This window comes from Protopterus annectens, chromosome 1.part0, assembly GCF_019279795.1.
Source record: "Protopterus annectens isolate FY-2018-M chromosome 1.part0, PAN1.0, whole genome shotgun sequence".
Classification (NCBI taxonomy): Eukaryota; Metazoa; Chordata; order Ceratodontiformes; family Protopteridae; genus Protopterus; species Protopterus annectens.
The window spans coordinates 727,688,414-727,709,247 of NC_056725.1; the positions used below are offsets into that span (position 1 = coordinate 727,688,414).

Genomic DNA, 20,834 nt, shown 5'->3' on the forward strand with positions numbered 1-20,834 from the left:
TTAAAAATCCTACTGCGGATCCTGAGACCATTTCACAGGGACTCAAAGGCATTAAAGCTACTACTGCCAAAAATCCTACCCCCTCTGATAGAGACTCCAGGGTGCTGGATAGATGGGGTAAGAAGGTATACACTTCTGCAACTTTGGCCATTAGGGCCTTAAGCTGCCAGTTTCATATGTTAAAATATCAGCAACATATTATTGGATTGCTTAAACCAAAAATGATGTTGATTCCTGATTGTGTTGAAAATAAGGATTTACAGGAATTACTGCAGTCAGGTGAACAAGTTTGAAAACATACTTTGCAATGTGGTTTTGATTCACTAGAGGCATCTTGCAGGGCTGCAGTAACTGGGTCTGTACTTAGAAGGCATGCTTGGCTTAAGGAACAATCCTTGCCAGATCATGTTAAAGCAAAATTACTGGATGCTCCCTTAAACCAGGACCGCCTGTTTAGCAACAAGGCAGAAGAAGTTCTTTAAAAGATGGAGGAAAAAGCTAAATCTATGCAAACTGTTAAAGATTTTTTACAAGTACAACCTCCAAGGTTTAGCAGGCATTGGCCTTCCAAGAACTGGTCCTTTACTGCCTCTTCCAGACCTTTGCAGTCCAAACCCAGATCCAGCAGAGCAACCAGGCTTCAGTCCCAGGGTACGCACAGGACTAAGCAGTGGGGAGCCTCCATTTCCAAATCTGGGAGTAATAAAACTCCCCCCTATGGTAAACTGTCTCAATGACTTCTTTTTAAAACTTCCAAGCACTTCTCAACTGACTTCCCCTTTGGGGGGAAAGATTGCTCTTCATGCAAAGAACTGGGAACTCATACCCAGGACAGATGGGTTTTAAATATAGTGTCCCAGGGATACAGATTTCTTTTCCATAGGTTCATAGGTTCATAGGTTGGTACTAGGCTATCGGCCCTAAGGCCTATGCAAGCCTAGCCGTAACAATTCCCTGGAAATTTCTTTCCACAATATTTTCTTCTCTGGGCCCCTGTCTAGCAGGGTGACTGACATGATCCCTGGGGTGAATTTCCTATCTCCCATTCAATCATCAAGGTTCCTTTTGAAGAGGGCCAATGAGGCACTCTGCTTGACATGTATGGGCAGTCTATTCCAGTGTATGGGGAGTCTCTGGGTCAGGAACCTATCCCTCCAGCATGTTTTGTTCATTGTGATGATAAGGTGTAGATCCCTGGAGCATGTGGCTCTGAGGGATTGGGATTTCTTTATGTGGAGCATGTCCAACAGCTCAGGGTTTGACATGGCCTTGTATGTTAAGCAGAGATCGCCTCTGAGTAGACGATATGCCACAGAGTATAGCTGGAGTTTTTTTAGATGGTCAGCATATGGCATCTGCTTTAGGCCTGTGATTCTTTTAGTGAGGTATTTCTGTGGCCTTTCCAGCTGATGCAGATGGCTTGTGAGGTACATACCAAATGGGGCATTATACTCTATAATGGGTCTAATGAGGGATGAGTACAGTGGAACAATGACCTCTTTTTTTCTGGATGAAAAGCCCTTAGTGATGAGGTATGCCACATAGAAGGATTTCCTGACTGTTGTGGTGATGTGGTTATCGAAAGTGAGACCACTGTCCACTTGTGTCCCTAAATCTCTCATCACACTTTCGATGTTTAGTGTCCTGCCACCTATGTGGTAGTTCATGGGTACATGTTTTTTTCCAAAGGGGATGACTATACATTTCTTGGCATTAAGCTTGTGCCCATGGCTCTGGCACCAGGCATCTGTTTCTGTAAGGCCCTTTTGTAGAATATCCACATCATTTGGAGATTCTATAATGGCTCCCAGTTTGCAGTCATCTGCAAACTTTGTTAGCCAGAGTCCCTTAGTGTTGGCTTGTACTTCAGAGAAGTAGATGCCAAACAAGAGTGGTCCCAGGACTGAACCCTGAGGTACTCCGCTTGTCACTTGTCTGGAGCTGGATTCGGAGTCTGCTACTTTTACTGTCTGGGTTCTGTCAGTAAGCCAGCTGGCAACCCATCGAGTGATGTAGGGATTTATGCCCAGCTTAGTAAGTTTATCTATGATTCCAGAGTGGGGGATGGTGTTGAAGGCCTTGGCAAGGTCCAGATAGGCTGTGTGGACTGCCTTACCCTCGTCCACAGCTCTGGAGACTGATTCAAAGAAGTCAATCAGATTCAGGAGACAAGATCGGCCCTTCACAAACCCAAACTGGGTGGGGTCCAGTGTTTGAAGGTTGCCAATATCTTTGTTTATAAGTTCCATGATAATGCGTTCCATGCCCTTGCAGGTCAGGCTTGTCAGACTGATGGGACTTTAGTTCCCGGGATCCAAGGTGGATCCTCCCTTGTGGAGTGGGATAACTGTAGCTGTGTGCCACTCAGTGGGCACGAAGCCTGAGGTGAGGCTATGATTAAACAGGACACTTAGGTGGGGTGCCAGTTCATTTTGTAGTTCATGTAGTACACAGCCTGGGATGTCATCTGGTCCCATGGATGCTGTATTCTTAGCTTTGGAGAGTGCTGTTTCTACCTGTGTGGCTGTGATTATCGGAATTTGGAAATCTTTTGATATTGAGATGGGCCCTTTAGGGAGTGAGAGGGGGGTGAAGTTGGCACTAAATCAATCTGCCAGGATATTAGCAATATCCTTGGGATTAGTATATTTAATGCCATTCTGTTGTAGCTCAGAGCAGATCTGAGCATTGCCATTTAGATTCTTGACATAACTGTAGAATGCCTTGTGGTTGTCTTTGGAATCTTTGGCAATTTTATCTTCGTAACTAGCTTTTGAGGATTTTATGAGGGATCTCAGTTTCTTACTGAGGCTGGTGAGGGAGTTTTTTGCATCCTGGGATTTTCATCTTTTCTGCAACAGTTTCTTACTTCTGTTGTATAGTTTGTTTATAGCAGGGTACCACCAGATTGGCTTCCTTTTTTTGGAGAAGTTCATCTTGGTTCTATTTGGGATGGCACGATTCATGCACGAGTGGATGTGCTCATACAGTGCCTTAGTGTAGGATTCTGCAGTCAAACTTCCAGATCCCATCTGCATGGGTGTTGTGAAGTTTGTCACTTCTGACTTCAGTAGTATGAAGTTGGCTTTGGAGAAGTTTTTTAAGGAGGTTTCCTTACTGGGGGGTGGAGGTGGGATGTGGATGTCAAGGGTGATTTGCTTATGGTCAGACCTGACCAATGAGGGAGTGACCACTGGTGTGGAGCATCTGTCTCCCATGTTGGTAATGACCAGGTGTAGGATATTGGAGCCCCTGGTGGGACAATGGATTAGTTCATCCAGGGCATTGGAATTTATAAATTCCAAGAACCGTTGGGAAAAGGAGTTGGTACCTGAGTAGTTTTCCCAATTAATGGCAGGGTAGTTGAAATCACCCAGTATTAGGGTGTTTGGTTGTATCTTAATATTTTCCAGCATGTTTAGGAAGGTGTAGTGAGAATCTTGGGGTATGGTGGGGGATCTGTAGCAAGCTACAGTTTGGATTGCAGTCTTACCTAGTGTTAGTTGCACCTGGAGAATTTCAGATGCATTGTGTTGGGCAACTAGCCTGGAGGTGTGAATATCCTTGGTGAGTATGGACACCCCTCCACCTTTAGTGTTTCAGTCTTGGTTTTGTGGCCGAAAAGTGTGGTAAGAATTGTAGCCTGGTATTGCAGGGGTGCTCTCTGGAGCCTTGAACCAGGTCTCAGTCACTGCACAGATATCGATGTTCTCCATTTTTAGGAGTGCCTCAAGAGTGTGCATTTTGCGGTTTAGACTTCTAGCATTGAGTAGCATTACCTTCAGATTTTGCATGCTTGTATCTGTTACGGTGGTGGTTTTATCCTTTGAACCTTGCCTAAAAAAGGCACTATAGGGGTGGCAAGAGCTTTAGCCAGTAACCTGAATCCCAGGGGTGACAGGTGCAGACCATCTCTGGCAAAGCATCGTGGTTTGTCGATCATGTCTTACCAGGCAGACAAATACTGGATCCCCTTTGTATGACACCAGAAGCTTAGCCAATTGTTGAAGTCAATCATTTTGTTCTTATACTGTGATATCATTCTGGGCGAAGGCAGGATGCTACTCAAGGCTAGGGTCATACCTGCCTGGGTCACATGATCCAAGAGCTCTTTCATGTAGTCCAGGGAGGTACGTCTGAAGTCATTCACTCCAGCATGGACAATGACAGACTCGTATTTGTACTTGTTGTGGAGTGACTTGAGTGCATGCATTATGTGGTGGATCCTGGCACCCGATAGGCAGCTGACTGTAATTTTCTCCTTGTTCAGCCTGGTGAGTGGGACATCAGTGTGCCTGACTATAGAGTCAACTATGACTAAAGTGTTGGGTACATTGTCTTGCCTTACGGGCTGTTGTTGGGTGGCACACTCGTATTGTGAGCTATATGTCACTTTGGTTGTGACTGGTGTTTGCTTGCGTTTCAGCTTCGGAGGTCCTTGTTGCTTGGGCAGGTTAATGTTAAGGGCCTCCGCATATGTGGGTTTAGTGTTGCTATGTATGGGTGTTGATGGTGTGGGTTTTGAAGGGCTATGAGTTGCTAGAGGTGTAATGCAGGTGTTAGCCTTCTCTTCTTGACTGTCTAGCACAATCTTGGCTGGAGAGAGCTTTGCTTCTAGTTTGGCTATGTAGGTGCATCTCTCGCAGGTTGTAATGTTGGGTGGGAGGAGGAGAGGATTGTCTGTGTACATGAGGCAGTTGCCGCATTGCCCCAGTATGCCCAGATTCACCAGGTGGACAGGAGAAATCACCAGAAGCTGACCCTTGGACATGCCTGTTTAGGTGCTTTTTTGTAAAGTTTAAGAGCTGTTTTCCCTTACCTTTGCAAGGTACTTTGCAATTGTAGGCTGTTTAGTGCCTATGATTTATTTCTCCTTATTGACAAGGAGAGATGAGTGATTGTATCATTTTCAGGCTTCCTAGTGCTTTCCAGCAGGTTCTAGAGCAAGTGCTAGTCACAGGGGTTCAGATTTTAGTGCTACTACTGAGAAACCAGCTAGTTTTAAGGGAAAATCTGAAGAGCGGACTTTCTGGCACCTGGAATAGTTTAACTGTAGCCTCGTAGTGCTGCACGATGTGAAAAATGTGCAAACACACACGTTTTTAAGCCAGAAAGTTGAAAGGGATAGAAATCAGCCCAAAAAGGCTAATAAAATTACAATTTCAGAGCTGGAAACCACTCCTCTAGCGTTAGATAGGCAGTACAATGCTCACCAGTCCCACTGGTAAGAAGTAGGACTTCCCTCTACCACAGCAAGGTCTGGATAGCTCTGAGCACAGAAAATAAAGTCCTGAGACAAGCAAAGCCTGGGATATGGACTGGCTAGAAAAGATAGTATATATATTTTTTTGGTTGAAACAAGCTAAACAATGCAATAATACAGTAAATAAACACAGAAAAGGCTAACACACTTGTGTGTAGTCCTAAACAGTAAATGCAATTAAAACTCTACAACATTAGCAATTTAAAACTTTTTAAATGAAGCAAGGCAAGTGCACAACTGAAAAACTATTTAAGAGGCAGTAACACAGCAGAATTAGTAGCTAGTCTACATATACAGAGAAGTCTATATATACAGAAAAGCAGCTAAAACACAAAAACACTTCAGATGCAGTGCAACCTAGAGCACTTGAGTTGTAGCAATATTAAGGCAGTTACAGTTATAATAAATGCTCTAAAATATACTCTGTGTTTCCAAAATGTTTGAGAAGCACAGTCAGAACATAGGGAAATTCAGGCAAAAAATTTCCACACATTGCCAACACCAAACGGGTGGACAGACCTGCCCCCATATCAGTGGACAGAGGCTCAAAAGCAAGTACTTTCCCTCTTAAGCATGGGGGCTATTCAAGTGGTACCAGAAGAGGAAAAGGGACAAAGTTTCTATTCTAGGCTTTTCCTGGTACCCAGAAAAGGCAAATCATGGCATCCAATACTGGACCTGTCTACTCTGAACACCTTTCTGGAGATTCCAAAATTCAAAATGCTGACTCTTCACCAGTTACTTCCTATGCTAGGCAAAGATGCCTGGTTGGCAACTCTAGATTTAAAAGAATCATACCTGCACATCCCAATCAGGGAATCTTGCAGAAGATACCTACACTTCAAAGCAGGCTACTTGTGTTATCAGATGTTCTTCGTGTTTCACTGTTGCAGTCATTACATTTGGGTAATCTGCTGGCAGGTTGCCCTCAGTCGGCCTGATTAACAAAGTCTTGGGTCCTGCGTAGGTTGCTGACCCTTCTTCCATGACGTCATGTCGTCAGGGGTATAAAACATGCAGCCAACGCCATTTTCACCAGTCTTTCTTGCCACGTGGTGCCAGAAGCAGAAGCAGTTCGCAAGTGCCGGTCGGCCGACTCCTGAAATTTTCATTTTTGAGTTTCAGAACCAAAGTCTTCAGCCTAAAGCTAAGTACCCCATTGGGGAAACTTTTTCTTGCTCCTTACCGATGTCAGTAAAAGTTAATAACTGTATTACTTGTGGGAAGCAAATACCTCATAAGGATTTTCATTTGTACTGTATTCCTTGCCTAGGCCCTGACCACAACGTGCCTTGCTGTCGGTTAGTTTTGTACTAAATTTAATCAAAGCACTATTAAGCGTCGGTATATTTTTGCATCTAAATATTTTGGCTCAAGATTTAACTATCCAGAAATGTCATTGGTTAGCAATCTAACTACTGGAATACACAAAAAATGCAAAGAAAAAGACAGAGACAGACCGTCGAGGTCCGAAACCGACGACGAAGCTTCTCCTAAGCCAGTCGCTAGTTCACCGGTACTCAGTGAGGCGCTTTTGCAGCCCCTGATGCTGGCTACTTTTGATTTTCAGGCCTATACTGAGACCCATTTGGAGTCCGAAATGCCGCATGACACTTTAAGTATTGAACCCGTGGATGTCTCTACCTTAGATGGGTCCAGAGCCGCTGAGCAGGCACCAGCTTCTGAGGATGTTTTCAGGCCTAAAGATTTGTATATTAAACCAACACCATCTTTAAAACCTAGGCCTTAATCAACCTCTATGTATACAAAACTGACTCTTGGGCCACATGCACAGGCCCCTACGCCTAAAAAGCAAATGATCAAAATGGCTGAGGATTTAATTACCTTGATCAGGGGTACCCATCCCCCTCCTGCTAAGAGGCCTAGGCAAGGCACTGATTATGAATCGTCAGATCAGGTTTCCATTTCTTCTGATTCCTCTTCTGATCAGGAATTATCTATTCAACCTTATGAGGACTCAGATGCAGAAGAATCCATCCCTTCTGCTTTTCCTCCTGAGGATTTTTCTTTTGGGGAAACTTTGCATACCTTAAGGGAGCATTTTCACTGGGAGAGTCAGGATTTCTCACAATCTAAAAAGAGGCTTAGGGATTTCCTTCTTCTTCCTCAGCATAGGCCTTTGGTTATACATCCTGTTCCAGACATTGTTGATGATGTTTTCTCAGAATCCAGCATGGCTCCTGATTCCCTGATTCCGGCTCCTAGTAAGCCAGACAGATATTACAGGGTTCCTGACTCCCACAAATTCATTTTTAAAAACCCTACTGCTGACCTTGAAACAATTTCTCAGGGTCCCAAGGGTGTTAAGGCTTTTACTGCTAAAACTCCTACCCCTTCTGATAGAGACTCCATGGTGCTGGATAGATGGGGTAAGAAGGTTTACACATCTGCAACCTTGGTAATCAGGGCTTTAAACTATCAGTTTCATATGCTTAAATATCAGCAGCATGTCATGGGCTTACTTAAACAGAAAATGATGTTGATTTCTGACTGTGTGGAAAATAAAGAGTTACAGGACATTCAGCTGAACAAGTTGGAAATCATACTTTGCAATGTGGTTTTGATTCCTTGGAGGCCTCTTGCAGGGCTGCTGTAACTGGATCTGTAATAAGAAGGCATGCTTGGCTCAAGGAGCAAAATCTGCCTGATCATGTTAAAGCAAAATTGTTGGATGCTCCTTTACAACAGGACAGTCTATTTGGTAATAAGGCAGAAGACGTTTTGAAAAAGATGGAAGACAAAGCTAAATCTATGCAAACTGTAAAAGATTTCCTACAAGAGCAGCCACCCAGGTTCAGTAGGCACTGGCCTACTAAAAATTGATCCTTTCCAGTACCCACCAGAGCTGCTCAGGTCAAACCCAGACATTCCAAAAGCTCCAGGTTTCAATCACAAGGAACTTACAGAACAAAACAATGGGGTGCCTCCACCTCCAAATCTGGAAGTAGCAAGGCACCTCCCTACGGTAAACAGTCTCAATGACTTTCCTCTGCCATCGCCAAGCACTTATCTTTTGGCAGCCCCTTTAGGGGGAAAACTGGCACTTCATGCACAAAATTGGTGTCTAATTACCCAGGACAAATGAGTTTTAAATATAGTATCCCAGGGATACAGATTTCATTTCCACACATTGTCAGTCCCAAACGGATGATCAGATCTGCCTCCAACTCAGTGGGCAGAGGCCCAGAAACAAGTTATGTCCCTCATGAATATGGGGGCTATTCAACCTGTACCGGGAAAGGAAAGGGACAAGGTTTTTATTCAAGACTTTTCCTGGTACCCAGAAAAGACAAATCATGGCATCCAATTCTGGACTTATCCATTCTAAATACATGCCTGGACATTCCAAAATTCAAGATGCTGACTCTACAACAGTTACTGCCTATGCTAGGCAAGGATGCCTGGCTGGTAACTCTAGACTTAAAAGAGGCTTACCTGCATATCCCAATCAGGGAATCTTGCAGAAGATACCTCCGCTTCAAAGCAGGCTATTTGCATTACCAGTTCTCTGCACTGCCCTTTGGCTTATCTACTGCACCCAGGGTATTTACAAAGTGCCTGGCACCAGTAATTACATTCTGCAGACAAAGAAACATTCAAATTTATCCTTACCTGGATGATTGTCTAATTCAGGCAGAAAACAAGGACACTCTTCTAATACATCTGGCAGTTGTAAAAAGGCTTCTGACTTGTCTAGGGTACACCATAAATGAAAAGAAATCGCATCTTGATCACTTGATGACTTACTTCAAACAAGTGGCCACAAAAACCCAGCTATCTGCAAGACAAATTCTGCAGGCCTTGAGGTTCATGGCTTCCTGCATTCTAATAATTCCATGTATGAGACTGCATATGAGGAAACTTCAATGGTACTTAAAAAGCCTATGGAGTCAACATTGTCACAGCCTGGAAGTAATGATTCCTATCATTCCTTGCCTGCAGCAAGAGTTCCTATGGTGGGCAGAGGCCTGTCACCAAAACAAGGGACTGTCATTCATTCCACCTCCTGCCACGCAAACCCTGACAACGGACGCATCAGATTATGCTTAGGGGGCGCATATGGCTGGGAGATGCATTCAGGGCCAATGGAGCCCAAGTCAAATGCACCTACATATAAACCAGAAAGAGGTGCTAGCTGCACAAAATGCTCTGATAGCCTTCAAGGACTATCTTCATCCAGGACAACTACTGATAGATAGACAACAACACAGTCATGTGGTACATAAATAAGTGGGGGATACCCATTCCTACCCCCTTTGCAGACTAGCCATGGCTTTGTGGAGCACGGCCTTGACTTATCAAATACATCTACAAGCTCAATTCCTGCCAGGAAAGAAAAACACTCTGGCAGACGAACTAAGCAGAAATCTTATGGACCCACACAAATGGAAATTGAATCCACAAATCTTTAGCATGTTGACATGCAAATGGGGGAGCACAGACATAGATCTTTTTGCCTCACCCCAGAACTATCAGTTGGACAAATTCTGCACAAGAATTCATCACAAAAAAGCTTGGAAAGTGTATGCTCTATCCTTCAGCTGGAAAGACCTATCAGTCTATGCCTTCCCCCTCTGCCTCTGCTCTCCAAGGTCTTACTAAAAGTCAAACAGGAAAAAACAAAAATGATTCTGATTGCTCTAGACTGGCCTCGCCAACACTGGTACCCGCTCCTATGCAATTTGTCACACCTTCCTCCGTGGTACCTGGCTCAGACGCCTTATCTACTGTCTCAGCAGAAGTATCAAATTCTGCACACACAGCTCCAAACTCTGAATCTTGCAGCATGACTAATCAACTAATTTCACCAGTTACATCTCTCAGCAAACCTGTGATGGATGTCATTTTGGAGGCTAGAAGGCCTAGTACTAGAAAATCGTATGCTGATAAATGGAAAAGATTCTGTGCCTGGAGCCAAGCACAAGGAATAGGCACAGCAATGCCCAATATTCCTCAGATTCTGCAATATTTAACTGAGATGCTTCACAAGGGCATATCTTTCACTTCCATAAAAATACATGTCTCTGCCATTTCAGCTCACTACAACACAGAGCCTCCCCTCTTTTCTCATCCCCTGCTAAAGCAGTACCTCAGAGGGGCCAAAGATTTAAGACCTCCCAGGAGAGCACCAACTCCTGCATGGGACCTCAGTTTTGTGTTGGAAAAGCTCACCCTACCTCCTTTTGAGCCAGCTGCTACTGCAGACATAAAATTTCTCTCTTGGAAGACAGCTTTTCTTTTAGCAGTCACTTTAGCTAGAAGGATTTCAGAACTACAGGCTCTCATGGCAGTGGAGCCTTTTATTATCTTTTACCCAGACAGGGTGGTGCTCAGGTCCAATCCATCCTTTATGCCTAAAGTGGTATCCAGTGTGGTTCTTAATCAGTCCATTCATTTGCCAACTCTTTCCCCAGATTCACAGAACAAAGGTGAGTGGATTTTGCATTCATTGGATGTGCACAGACAACTAAGATTCTACTTAAGCAGGACAAAATCTCTAAGAAAATCTGAGCAATTACTGGTGGCATTTGCTGCAGGGGCAGAGGGAAAGGCTATTTCAAAGCAGACTATTTCAAAATGGATAAGGCATTGTATTCATTTCTGCTACATGCACCATGGTAAACCTGTTCCCAAGGGGGTCAGATCCCACTCCACCAGGGCTGCATCTACTTCTGCAGCCTTTCTCAGAGGGGTTCCTACCAGGGACATTCTAGAAGCTGCTACCTGGAGTTCAGTTCATACGTTCACTAAACATTACCATTTACCTCTCTTCTTTAAATCCAGAGCAGGCTTTGCCACTGCTGTCCTGCAGGGCCTTATAGCTGCTCCTAGTGCTGTATAATTCCATCCTCTCAAACATCGCTTTGGGATTCTACCCAAATGTAATGACTGCAACAGTGAAACATGAAGAACATAGTACAGTTCTGTACACTTACCATAAATGTAGATGTTCGAGTGTATTCACTGTTGCAGTCCTGGATGCCCACCAGCCAGCCCCCTGTTTTTCTCTTATTATACCTCTTCTTTTTTTTACTATGCTTAACAGCCTTTTTGGTGTATTTGCTTTTTATTTGGAGGTATATTTGTTGTGTTCTAAATTACATGCATATATATTTATATATATATATATATATATATATATATTTATATATTTTGCTCCCCGTTTGGGGGGGCACCTGACATCTGGGGCAAACATCTGGTGCAAGAAAAACTGATGAAAATGGTGTCAGCTGCATGTTTTATACCCCTGATGACCTGATGTCATGGAAGAAGGGACAGCAACCTACGCAGGACCCAAGACTTTGTTAATCAGGCCGACTGAGGGCAACCTGCCAGCAGATTACCCAAATGTAATGACTGCAACAGTGAATACACTTGAACATCTACATTTATGGTAAGTGTACACAACTGTACTTTCTCTGCACTGCCCTCTGACTTGTCTACTGTGCCCAGAGTATTCACAAAGTGCCTGGCTCCAGTTATTGCACTTTGCAGGCAAAGAAATATTCAAATATATCCATACCTGGACGATTGTCTAATTCAGGCAGAAAACCAGGGCATACTTCTAAATCATTTGGCGTTTGTAAAAAGGGTTCTAATTTGTCTGGGGTAAACCATAAACGAAAAGAAATCACAACTGGTACCCTGTTAACAGATTACATTCCTGGGTGCAAGCTTGAATACAACTGCCCAGATGGCTTTCCTCACACCAGAGAAGCAAATTCATTTGGTAACTTACTTCAAACAAGTGGCCAAAAAAACCCAACTATCTGCAAGACAAATACTGCAAGCCTTGGGGTTCATGGCCTCCTGCATTCTTCTAATTCCATATGCAAGACTGCATATGAGGAAACTACAGTGGTATCTAAAAAGTCTATGGAGTCAACATTGTCACAGCCTGGAAACAATGATTCCTATCATACCTTGCCTACGCCTGGAGTTCCTATGGCGGGCAGAAGCTTGCCACCTAAACAAGGGACTGCCATACACACTACCCTCTGCCGCCCAAACCTTAACTACAGATGCATCAGACTGCATGGGGGGGGGCTCACCTAGCAGGGAAGTGCATTCAGGGCAAATGGAACCCAAATCAAATGCACCTACATATTAATCAAAAAGAAATGTTAGCTGTACAGAATGCTCTGACAGCCTTCAAGGACTACATTCCTCCAGGACAACTAATGGTAAAGACGGACAACACCACGGTTATGTGCTACATAAACAAGCAGGGTGGTACACCTTCCTACCCCCTCTGCAGACTAGCCATGGCATTGCGGAACACAGCCTTGAGCTACCAAGTGCATCTACAAGCTCAATTCCTGCCAGGAAAATTGAATACACTGGCAGACGGACTAAGCAGAAACCTCATGGACCCACACGAGTGGAAACTGGAACCACGGATTTTCAACATGTTGGCAAGCGATTGAGGGAGCCCAGACATAGATCTATTTGCCTCCCCCCAGAACTACTAGTTGGACAAGTTTTGCACAAGGACTCCCCACAAACAAGTCTGGAAAGTGGATGCTCTGTCCTTCAGCTGGAAAAACCTATCAGTCTACGCCTTTCCTCCTCTGCCTCTGCTCTCCAAAGTTCTACTAAAAGTCAAACAGGACAAACCAAGGATGATTTTGATTGCTCCAGACTGGCCACATCAACACTGGTACCCTCTCCTGCACAGTGTGTCACAAATATCTCCATGGCACCTGCCTCAGACCCCATCCCTGCTGACTCAGCAGGAGAACCAAATTCAGCACCCTCAGCTTCCAACATTGAACCTTGAAGCCTGGCTAATCGCTTAAATTCACCCTTATCATTCCTCAGCAAGCATGTGATGGATGTCATCTTGGAGGCGAGGAGACCTAGTACTAGAAAATCTTATGCTGATAAATGGAAAAGATTCTGTGCCTGGAACCAATCTTTAGGGATGAGCACAGCAGCGCCCAACTTACCTCAGACTTTGCAATATTTAACTGAGATGCTTCACAAGGGCCTGTCTTTTTCCTCCATTAAAATCCAAGCCTCAGCTATTTCAGCTCACTATAACACAGAACCACCTCTCTTCTCTCATCCCCTGCTCAAGCAGTATCTCAGAGGGGCAAAAAACTTGAGACCACCCAGGAGAGCCCCTACCCCTGCCTGGGACCTTAACTTTGTTTTGGAGAAACTCACTCTATCTCCTTTCGAGCCAGCTGCTACTGCAGACTTAAAATTTCTTTCTTGGAAAACAGCCTTCCATTTAGCAATCACTTCAGCTAGAAGGATATCTGAATTACAGGCCCTTATGGCAGTGGAGCCTTTCATCATCTTTCATGCGGGCAGGGTATCTCTCAGGACCAATCCATCTTTTATGCCCAAGGTGGTTTCCACTGTGGCTCTTAATCAGTCCATTCATTTGCCAACCTTCTTTCCCAATTCACAGAACAAAGGGGAACGGATTCTGCATTCCTTGGATGTGCACAGGCAACAATTCTATTTGGACAGGACTAAATCTCAAAGAAAATCTAAACAATTGCTGGTAGCATTTGCTGCAGGGGCAGAGGGAAAGGCTATTTCAGAACAAACCATTTCTAAATGGATAAGCCATTGCATTAATTTCAGCTATAAGCACCATGGAAAACCAATCATCCAGGGGATCAGATCTCACTCCACCAGGACTGCATCTACTTCTGCAGCCTTTCTCAGAGGTGTTCCTACTAGGGATATCCTATTAGCTGCTACCTGGAGTTCTGTATATACTTTCACCAAGCACTATCATTTACAACTTTCTCTAAATCCAGAGCAGGCTTTGCCACTACTGTCTTGCAGGGCCTTATAGCTGGCCTTAATGCTGTATAAACTCCTCCTCCCAACCATAGCTTTGGGAATCTACCCAAATGTAATGACTGCAACAGTGAAACACGAAGAACATAGTACAGTTGTGTACACTTACCATAAATGTAGATGTTTGAGTGTATTCACTGTTGCAGTCCTGGTTACCCTCCCTCCAGCCCCCTAGTTTTTCTGACTATACCTCTCCTTTCCCTTTTCTATGCTTAAAAGCCTTTTTGGCGTATTTGCTTTTGGTTGGAGGTTTTATGTTTTTGTGTTTATTTGCTCCACATTAGGGGGGCACCTGACATCTGGGGCAAAAAAAACTGATGTAATGGTGTTGGCTGCATGTTTTATACCCCTGACAACCTGATGTCATGGAAGAAGGGACAGCAACTGACGCAGGACCCAAGACTTTGTTAATCAGGCTGACTGAGGACAACCTGCCAGCAGATAACCCAAATGTAATGACTGCAACAGTGAATACACTCGGAACATCTACATTTATGGTACGTGTACACAACTGTACTTTGCCCATATTGGTAATGACCAGGTCCAGGATATTGCTGCCCCTGGTGGGGGTATGGACAAGCTGATCAAGGGCGTTGGAATTTATGAATTTTAGAAAGCGTTGAGCAAATGAGTTAGTACATGAGTAGTTTTCCCAGTTGATGGTGGGTTAGTTGAAATTGCCCATTATTAGGGTATTGGGCTGTACCTTAATATTACCCAGTATATCAAGAAACATGGAGTGGGCATCCTGGGGCATGGCGGGGGATCTGTAACTAGCTACAACCTGGACTGTAGTCTTGCCCAGTGTTAGTTGCACTTGGATAATTTCAGATGCATTATGTTGAGCAACTAGCCTGGAGGTGTGGATATCCTTAATGAATATGGACACGCCTCCTCCTTTAGTGTTTCAGTCCAAGTTAGGTGGCCGAAAGGTATGGTATGAGTTATAGCCTGGTAATGCAGGGGTGCTGTCTGGAGCCTTGAACCAGGTCTCCGTCACTGCAGAGATGTCAATGTTTTCCATTTTAAGGAGTGCCTTGAGTGAGTGCATTTTGAGGTTTAGACTTCTAGCATTGAGTAGCATTACCCTCAGATTTTGCTTGCTTATACCTGGTACAGTGGTGAGTTTGTCATTTGAACCTTGCCTAAAAAGGGCACTATAGGGGTGGCACGAGCCTTGGCCAGTATCCGGAATCCCAGGGGCAACAGGTGTAGGTCATCTCTGGCAAAGCATCGTGGTCTGTCGATCATGTCATCCCAAGCAGACACTGGATCCCCTTAGAATGACACCAGAAGCTTAGCCAATTGTTGAAGTCAATCATTTTGTCCTTGTATTGTGGTGTCATTCTGGGCGATGGCAGTTTACTTTGCAGAATTTAATTATCAAATATATTGATATTTGATACAGTACATAGATACATTTGTAATGGACACATAGTTTAAAAAGATAGCTAGTCTAGCAAGAATCATACACTGAAAACAAACAAATGCAGTTAACGTCAACAAATCCTACAAAGTAAGACCATATAGCAACCTGTATTTACAATATAACAATCATTATTGTCAAATTAATAACATTAAACGAACTATAAGTTTGTATTTAATTTGTTTATTAAAAATATTCAGAATATAAAAAATGTAACTACATTCAGGCAGAACATCATCTGTTTATCAGGATCTCAGTCTGTAATTTCACAGAGGTTACAATAACAGTGAAAAATCCTAGTTTATAATAAGTGAATTTAGCTTCCCATCATCTGGTCAGTGATGCAACAGGTAGCACACCTGCCTTTGGTGCTGGAAGGTCAGACGGCAGTGGATTTTATTCCTATTTCAGGTGCATGTATTCCAATATTAACAGAATTAACACAGCAGTGTAGCATAAGGGGAGGTCTGCACTATTGAATGTGCTGCACTTTGGGTGAGTATTCATTGCTACAATAAGAACTTTCAGAAAGGGTATACAAGTACTGCTGTGTAATAGTAATCACTTTGGTACAGTTATAACCTGACAAGCCATGCCAGTAGTCGTGTGTGTGTGTGTGTGTGTGTGTGTGTGTGTGTGTGTGTGTGTGTGTGTGTGTGTGTGTGTGTGTGTGTGTGTGTGTGTGTGTGTGGTGTGTAAGTGAGCACCACAACATTCCAAGAAATACATTTTATGCAGTCAGTTATGCCATCTTGGAATATGCTGTCTTATTGCAAAATAAGTTAGATTTGATTCTACGTGTGAAGTATTCTACTTGTGAAGTGTTCTACATCTGAAGAGTTCTGCATGTGAAGTGTTCTACGTGTGAAGTGTTCTGCATGTGAAGTGTTCTATGTGTGAAGTGTTGTATGTGTGAAGTGTTGTATGTGTGAAGTGTTCTACGTGTGAAGTGTTCTACGGTGAAGTGTGCAGATATCTGACAAGAAGAAAAAGCCATGTGGCACATTTTAGTCTATGATGTTAGAACTTCCTTGATCTGCTTCAGCAATAATATGGACTGCATTAAGAATATACTCTGGGACTACTCAGTCAGCATGCATTTCACGGCTCGGAGTTAAACTGTGACAAACAAATTATAAAGCATTTATTTAAAACACCTCATTTGATACAAAATTGATCTGAAGTTTGCCCAGGTATAATGAATTTATAAAACAGCACTTAAAAACACTGTAGTTGTATCCTATAGTTTATATACTTGAACTATAGATGTAATTCATTAAGTTGCTAAACAGATTTGGTCAGGGCAAATATTAACCTATTTTTGATTATTTTTTCCTAGTATTAGAAATCCAGAATCTGATCCTCTGTCGAGACTTAGTAATGGCAGACAAACACATGATCGAGCTAGAGGAAGAATGTGGAGTAAACACTCAGAAAAGTCCAAATGGGTCGGATGAATGCAGACATGATGATGAGCGCAAGGCTAAAGATGTCTGCCTTCTTTACCAGTCACTTTCAAAGGAACTCTGGTCAGTTGTGAAGGAGTCTCTGAGTAATGCAAAGCCATACCCAGCCCTTGAACTGGTGGTACAAGTCATTGAACAGGAAGAGGAAACGGACAAAATGTATCTGGCTAGAGTAAAGGATTCTGGGCATTGTATGCCTATTGCCAGACCAAGGCAATTCAAAACAAAATGGGTGGAAGCTGTGAACGGTTCTGTAAATGAAAGACTAAACCTTTGTAATGATGAAAAAAATGGTCCAATCAATAGTTACATGGACAAACTTCGGAAACGCATTATTGAGGATATGAATAATGTGAAAACTTACATTGTTAAATACTACCCTAAGGATTACAATGTTTACCATGTCTATGTCAAAAGTTACCATCAAGGAATTTCCAGTCGATTTATGGAAATCACTAGTAGAACTCTGGAAATTAATGACCTGTATGTAGTTCTTGACTGGCACAATAATATTTACAGTAGGTAAGAAGTTTTCTACAATGAATACAGCTAAATGTTATAGATTTTGGCATGTACCTCTGCTTTCATATTGTGTTGCACTGAATGGTTGAACAGCATAATATTAAGTAGATTGGTTTCATTCATTCGTCAATCAATTTCAAAAAAGTACTTAAATATAAGCTCTGTATTACAAACATATCAAAGAAAATGAATGTAAATACATTACATGTTGAAGCATATCCAACCAAAAGTACTGAGAATATATGTCAAATCAGAAGTAAATTAAAATTATGTGAGGAAATGCAATAAAAGGAAGGTCAAAATGAAGACGTCACTAATTCATACACAATTAGCACATATAATAACTATATCAAAATCTAGAAAATAAGAATATGACAGTTTTCTTGGTTAGATGCTGCCCAGTTGATGCAGAAATGGTTAAAAGTGAGGTAGTTCTGTGTATTGGAACTGAAAACAATTAATTTCATGATACTCTGATATATATATGGCAGTTCAGACTATGGACAAAGTAGCAAACTGAGATGGTAGACATCTTTTGGTAAGTAAAAGGCAATTCTGTTCTCCAAAGCTGGTGGCGAGAGAAGAGAATAGTGACAGGGTCTGCCTGATTTTAACTACAACCTCATTGTTGACCCACCTCTAAGTCCAAAAGAAATGATAAAATACATACCTTTCCTTACTTTCCTGTTATTAATGCTGATTGCTGCCCAGTACATCTCAGTTGTCTCTGTACACATCATGTGGTCTCATAATTCAAGGAAGTTACATAACTTTTAAAAAGGGTATACTTTTGGATGAATATTGGCCATGATGGAGAGATTAGTTTTCAATAATCTAACCCTGGCTGCCTAGGAATTATAAAAGTACTGTTTTTTATTCTATCTAATGAGTAAATTAGTTGAATTTTAACATGCTCACTGAATTTTTTTAGCAGACTTGTTTGCATAACTCTTATCAAACAGGGCAGGCCATATGATATCCAGCTGTCTAATCTTTGGTCTTCATTTTGATAGACTGAACCCCAGCATGAGAGTTATATTTCTTGCCATAGCACCCCAATATGAGAATTATATTTCTTGCTATAGCACGCTACAATGATTCACTTAGGCTTTATCTAATCACTGGTTGCAGTATATTGTTTTTATTCATAGTCAAATCATAAATAATTTGTGTACTACAATCAGACTGAGCTGAAATTCTGAACTCAGTACAGAATGTGAAATTTGTTTTATTTTCCTTGATATAAATACATTCCTGTTTATCCCCATAACCAGTGTGGAATAGATGTAGGTACACTAAATGTAAATTACTCTGATGCCAATTACACATCTGGTCTCACAAACTTCCAAGCAAATTTTTGTTACTGAACCATAACAGTCATTAACAGTTACATACAGATTAAATCTCCAAAAACACTCTATGGTTTTACTTGGTTACATACAGACTGTAAATTATTTTGTGCAATATATGGAAGAGATCTGCAAAAAAAAAAAAAAAAAAGAATACTTTTGCTTTTGTTCTTCAGCCATTTAGCCCTTAAGGAAAGAAAACTGAAACGCCAAAGGAATAACTTGATAAATATATTGTTTTGAAACTGAAGTGAAAAAAAATTGGTTCTTACATGTTTAGACCTTATAATCCGCGGTGGTGCAGCGGTATCATTGTTGCTTCACAGCAAGAGGTTCTCCCGTTCGATTCTCTGCTGGAGTGCAAGGAGTGCCTTCTGTGTGGAGTCTGCATGTCCTCCCCGTGGTTGGGTGGGCATTCGAAAGACATGCGTAAATGGGCGTGCCTTCATTGAAGGTTGAATGTTGAGCTGGCACATCGGCATCCATGAAAATCTACTGACAATCATTAGCGAACCGGAGTTCTGCTGTGGCGACCCCTAACCGGGAAAAGCCGAAAGACAACAACAACATGTTTAGACCTTCTAATTCTCATTCTTATGTCATGAAAGACTACTTATGTAAGGCATATCTGTTCTGCTTTCTACCTTTCAGTTTCGTTTATTCCTATTCTACACTCATGTTCTCATGTTTTGGTCTATATTGCAAGTCTTTTGAAAACACTTGAATGCTCTCTGTTACAAGAATCCCACAAATGTAATTACAAATCAGTAAATCTCCTGCTCGCAGTTTGATAGTCACATGGTCCTCCTTATTTGCTACCAGAAGGTCAGAGGTATGCATTGGAGATGTTGCTCCTTACCATCAGTGGCACTTCACTGGAATGCAACAGGATAAAGTAAGCTCCAATAACATACCTCAACAATTAAATATTGCAAAATGTAAGGCCAGCTATGTCCAGACTGAAACCAGGCGGTGTAAAGTTCCATATTTTGAAACATGTTTTGATTCACCCTTCACTAATACATTTTACCTATTCCTACTCCTGCAATATGAGGCAGTACAAAAACAGTGTGTGTAACAGAAATAACATTGATCCATGTACTGCATTTAAAGGAATAGCCATTGAACCAGCTGACAATTGAGCTCTCGCTTCTCTAATATGCTCCTGCAAGATCAATTTCAATTTAGGAATTGTTTTAACACTTGCACTATATTCTCTTCATTCTACATTGCCAGGATTATTATCAAATTTTGGATTTAAATGGTGCTTGTAACCATTAATAGTCCACAACCTTCCTTTACCAAGCAGTGAACACATATTCCAGTATCGACATGGAAATGTGCACTTAATACAGTTGCCTCTCTTTGGGAAAAGTATATTAAAAGTTGAAATATCAAAACAATTTCTTTCTCTTTTATATGAAAACATCACCTTTTCAGATAGAGTGTTTGATAACTTCACATCAAGCTGTAAAAAGATAACAGTACTTAAGAACATTTTTATAATGTTGGTGAAAATTCATTATATGTAATAACCACAAAAATGTCATTTTTCATTCCTGTTCAGCAACAGTTTGTGCATTCCTATTTTATTGTTGTAAATTCTGATCAAAATTTATTGAGACTTTCCTGCATAACCTGTTCTGAGCAAACCCTTTTTATAAGTTATTTTTAATGCTGACAGTATTATATTCCATGAGTAGCAATTCCCCAATGATACAGCAGAAAGCAAGTGAAGTCTCAGTAGCAAGAACTCATTTGTTGTTTTTTTTAGTAGATACAATATTATATTATATATTTGCTATTCCACCTTTCCAGCTTGCCTTTCACCTAAAAAAGTGATCTCCAAATACTGTGCAACTTTATTAAATGTCAGGACAAAATTCTAACAGTGTAAATAAATCCAGAACTAATTTAAACAGAGGGGCTGTAAAATAAATCAAGAAATAATTCAAACTGAGTGGAAG

The 20,834-nt window shown here is 41.9% G+C and overlaps 1 protein-coding gene across 2 annotated transcripts in view; it reads left to right on the plus strand.

Moving 5' to 3' along the window:
- EXOC3L2 (exocyst complex component 3 like 2) overlaps positions 1-20,834 on the plus strand; it is a 640,637-nt gene that overhangs the window by 385,568 nt on the left and 234,235 nt on the right. For both annotated transcript variants that reach the window (XM_044062610.1, XM_044062617.1), the window contains one exon: positions 16,870-17,518. In XM_044062610.1, coding sequence (XP_043918545.1) covers positions 16,870-17,518 — 649 coding nt within the window. The remainder of the gene's footprint in view (positions 1-16,869; positions 17,519-20,834) is intronic.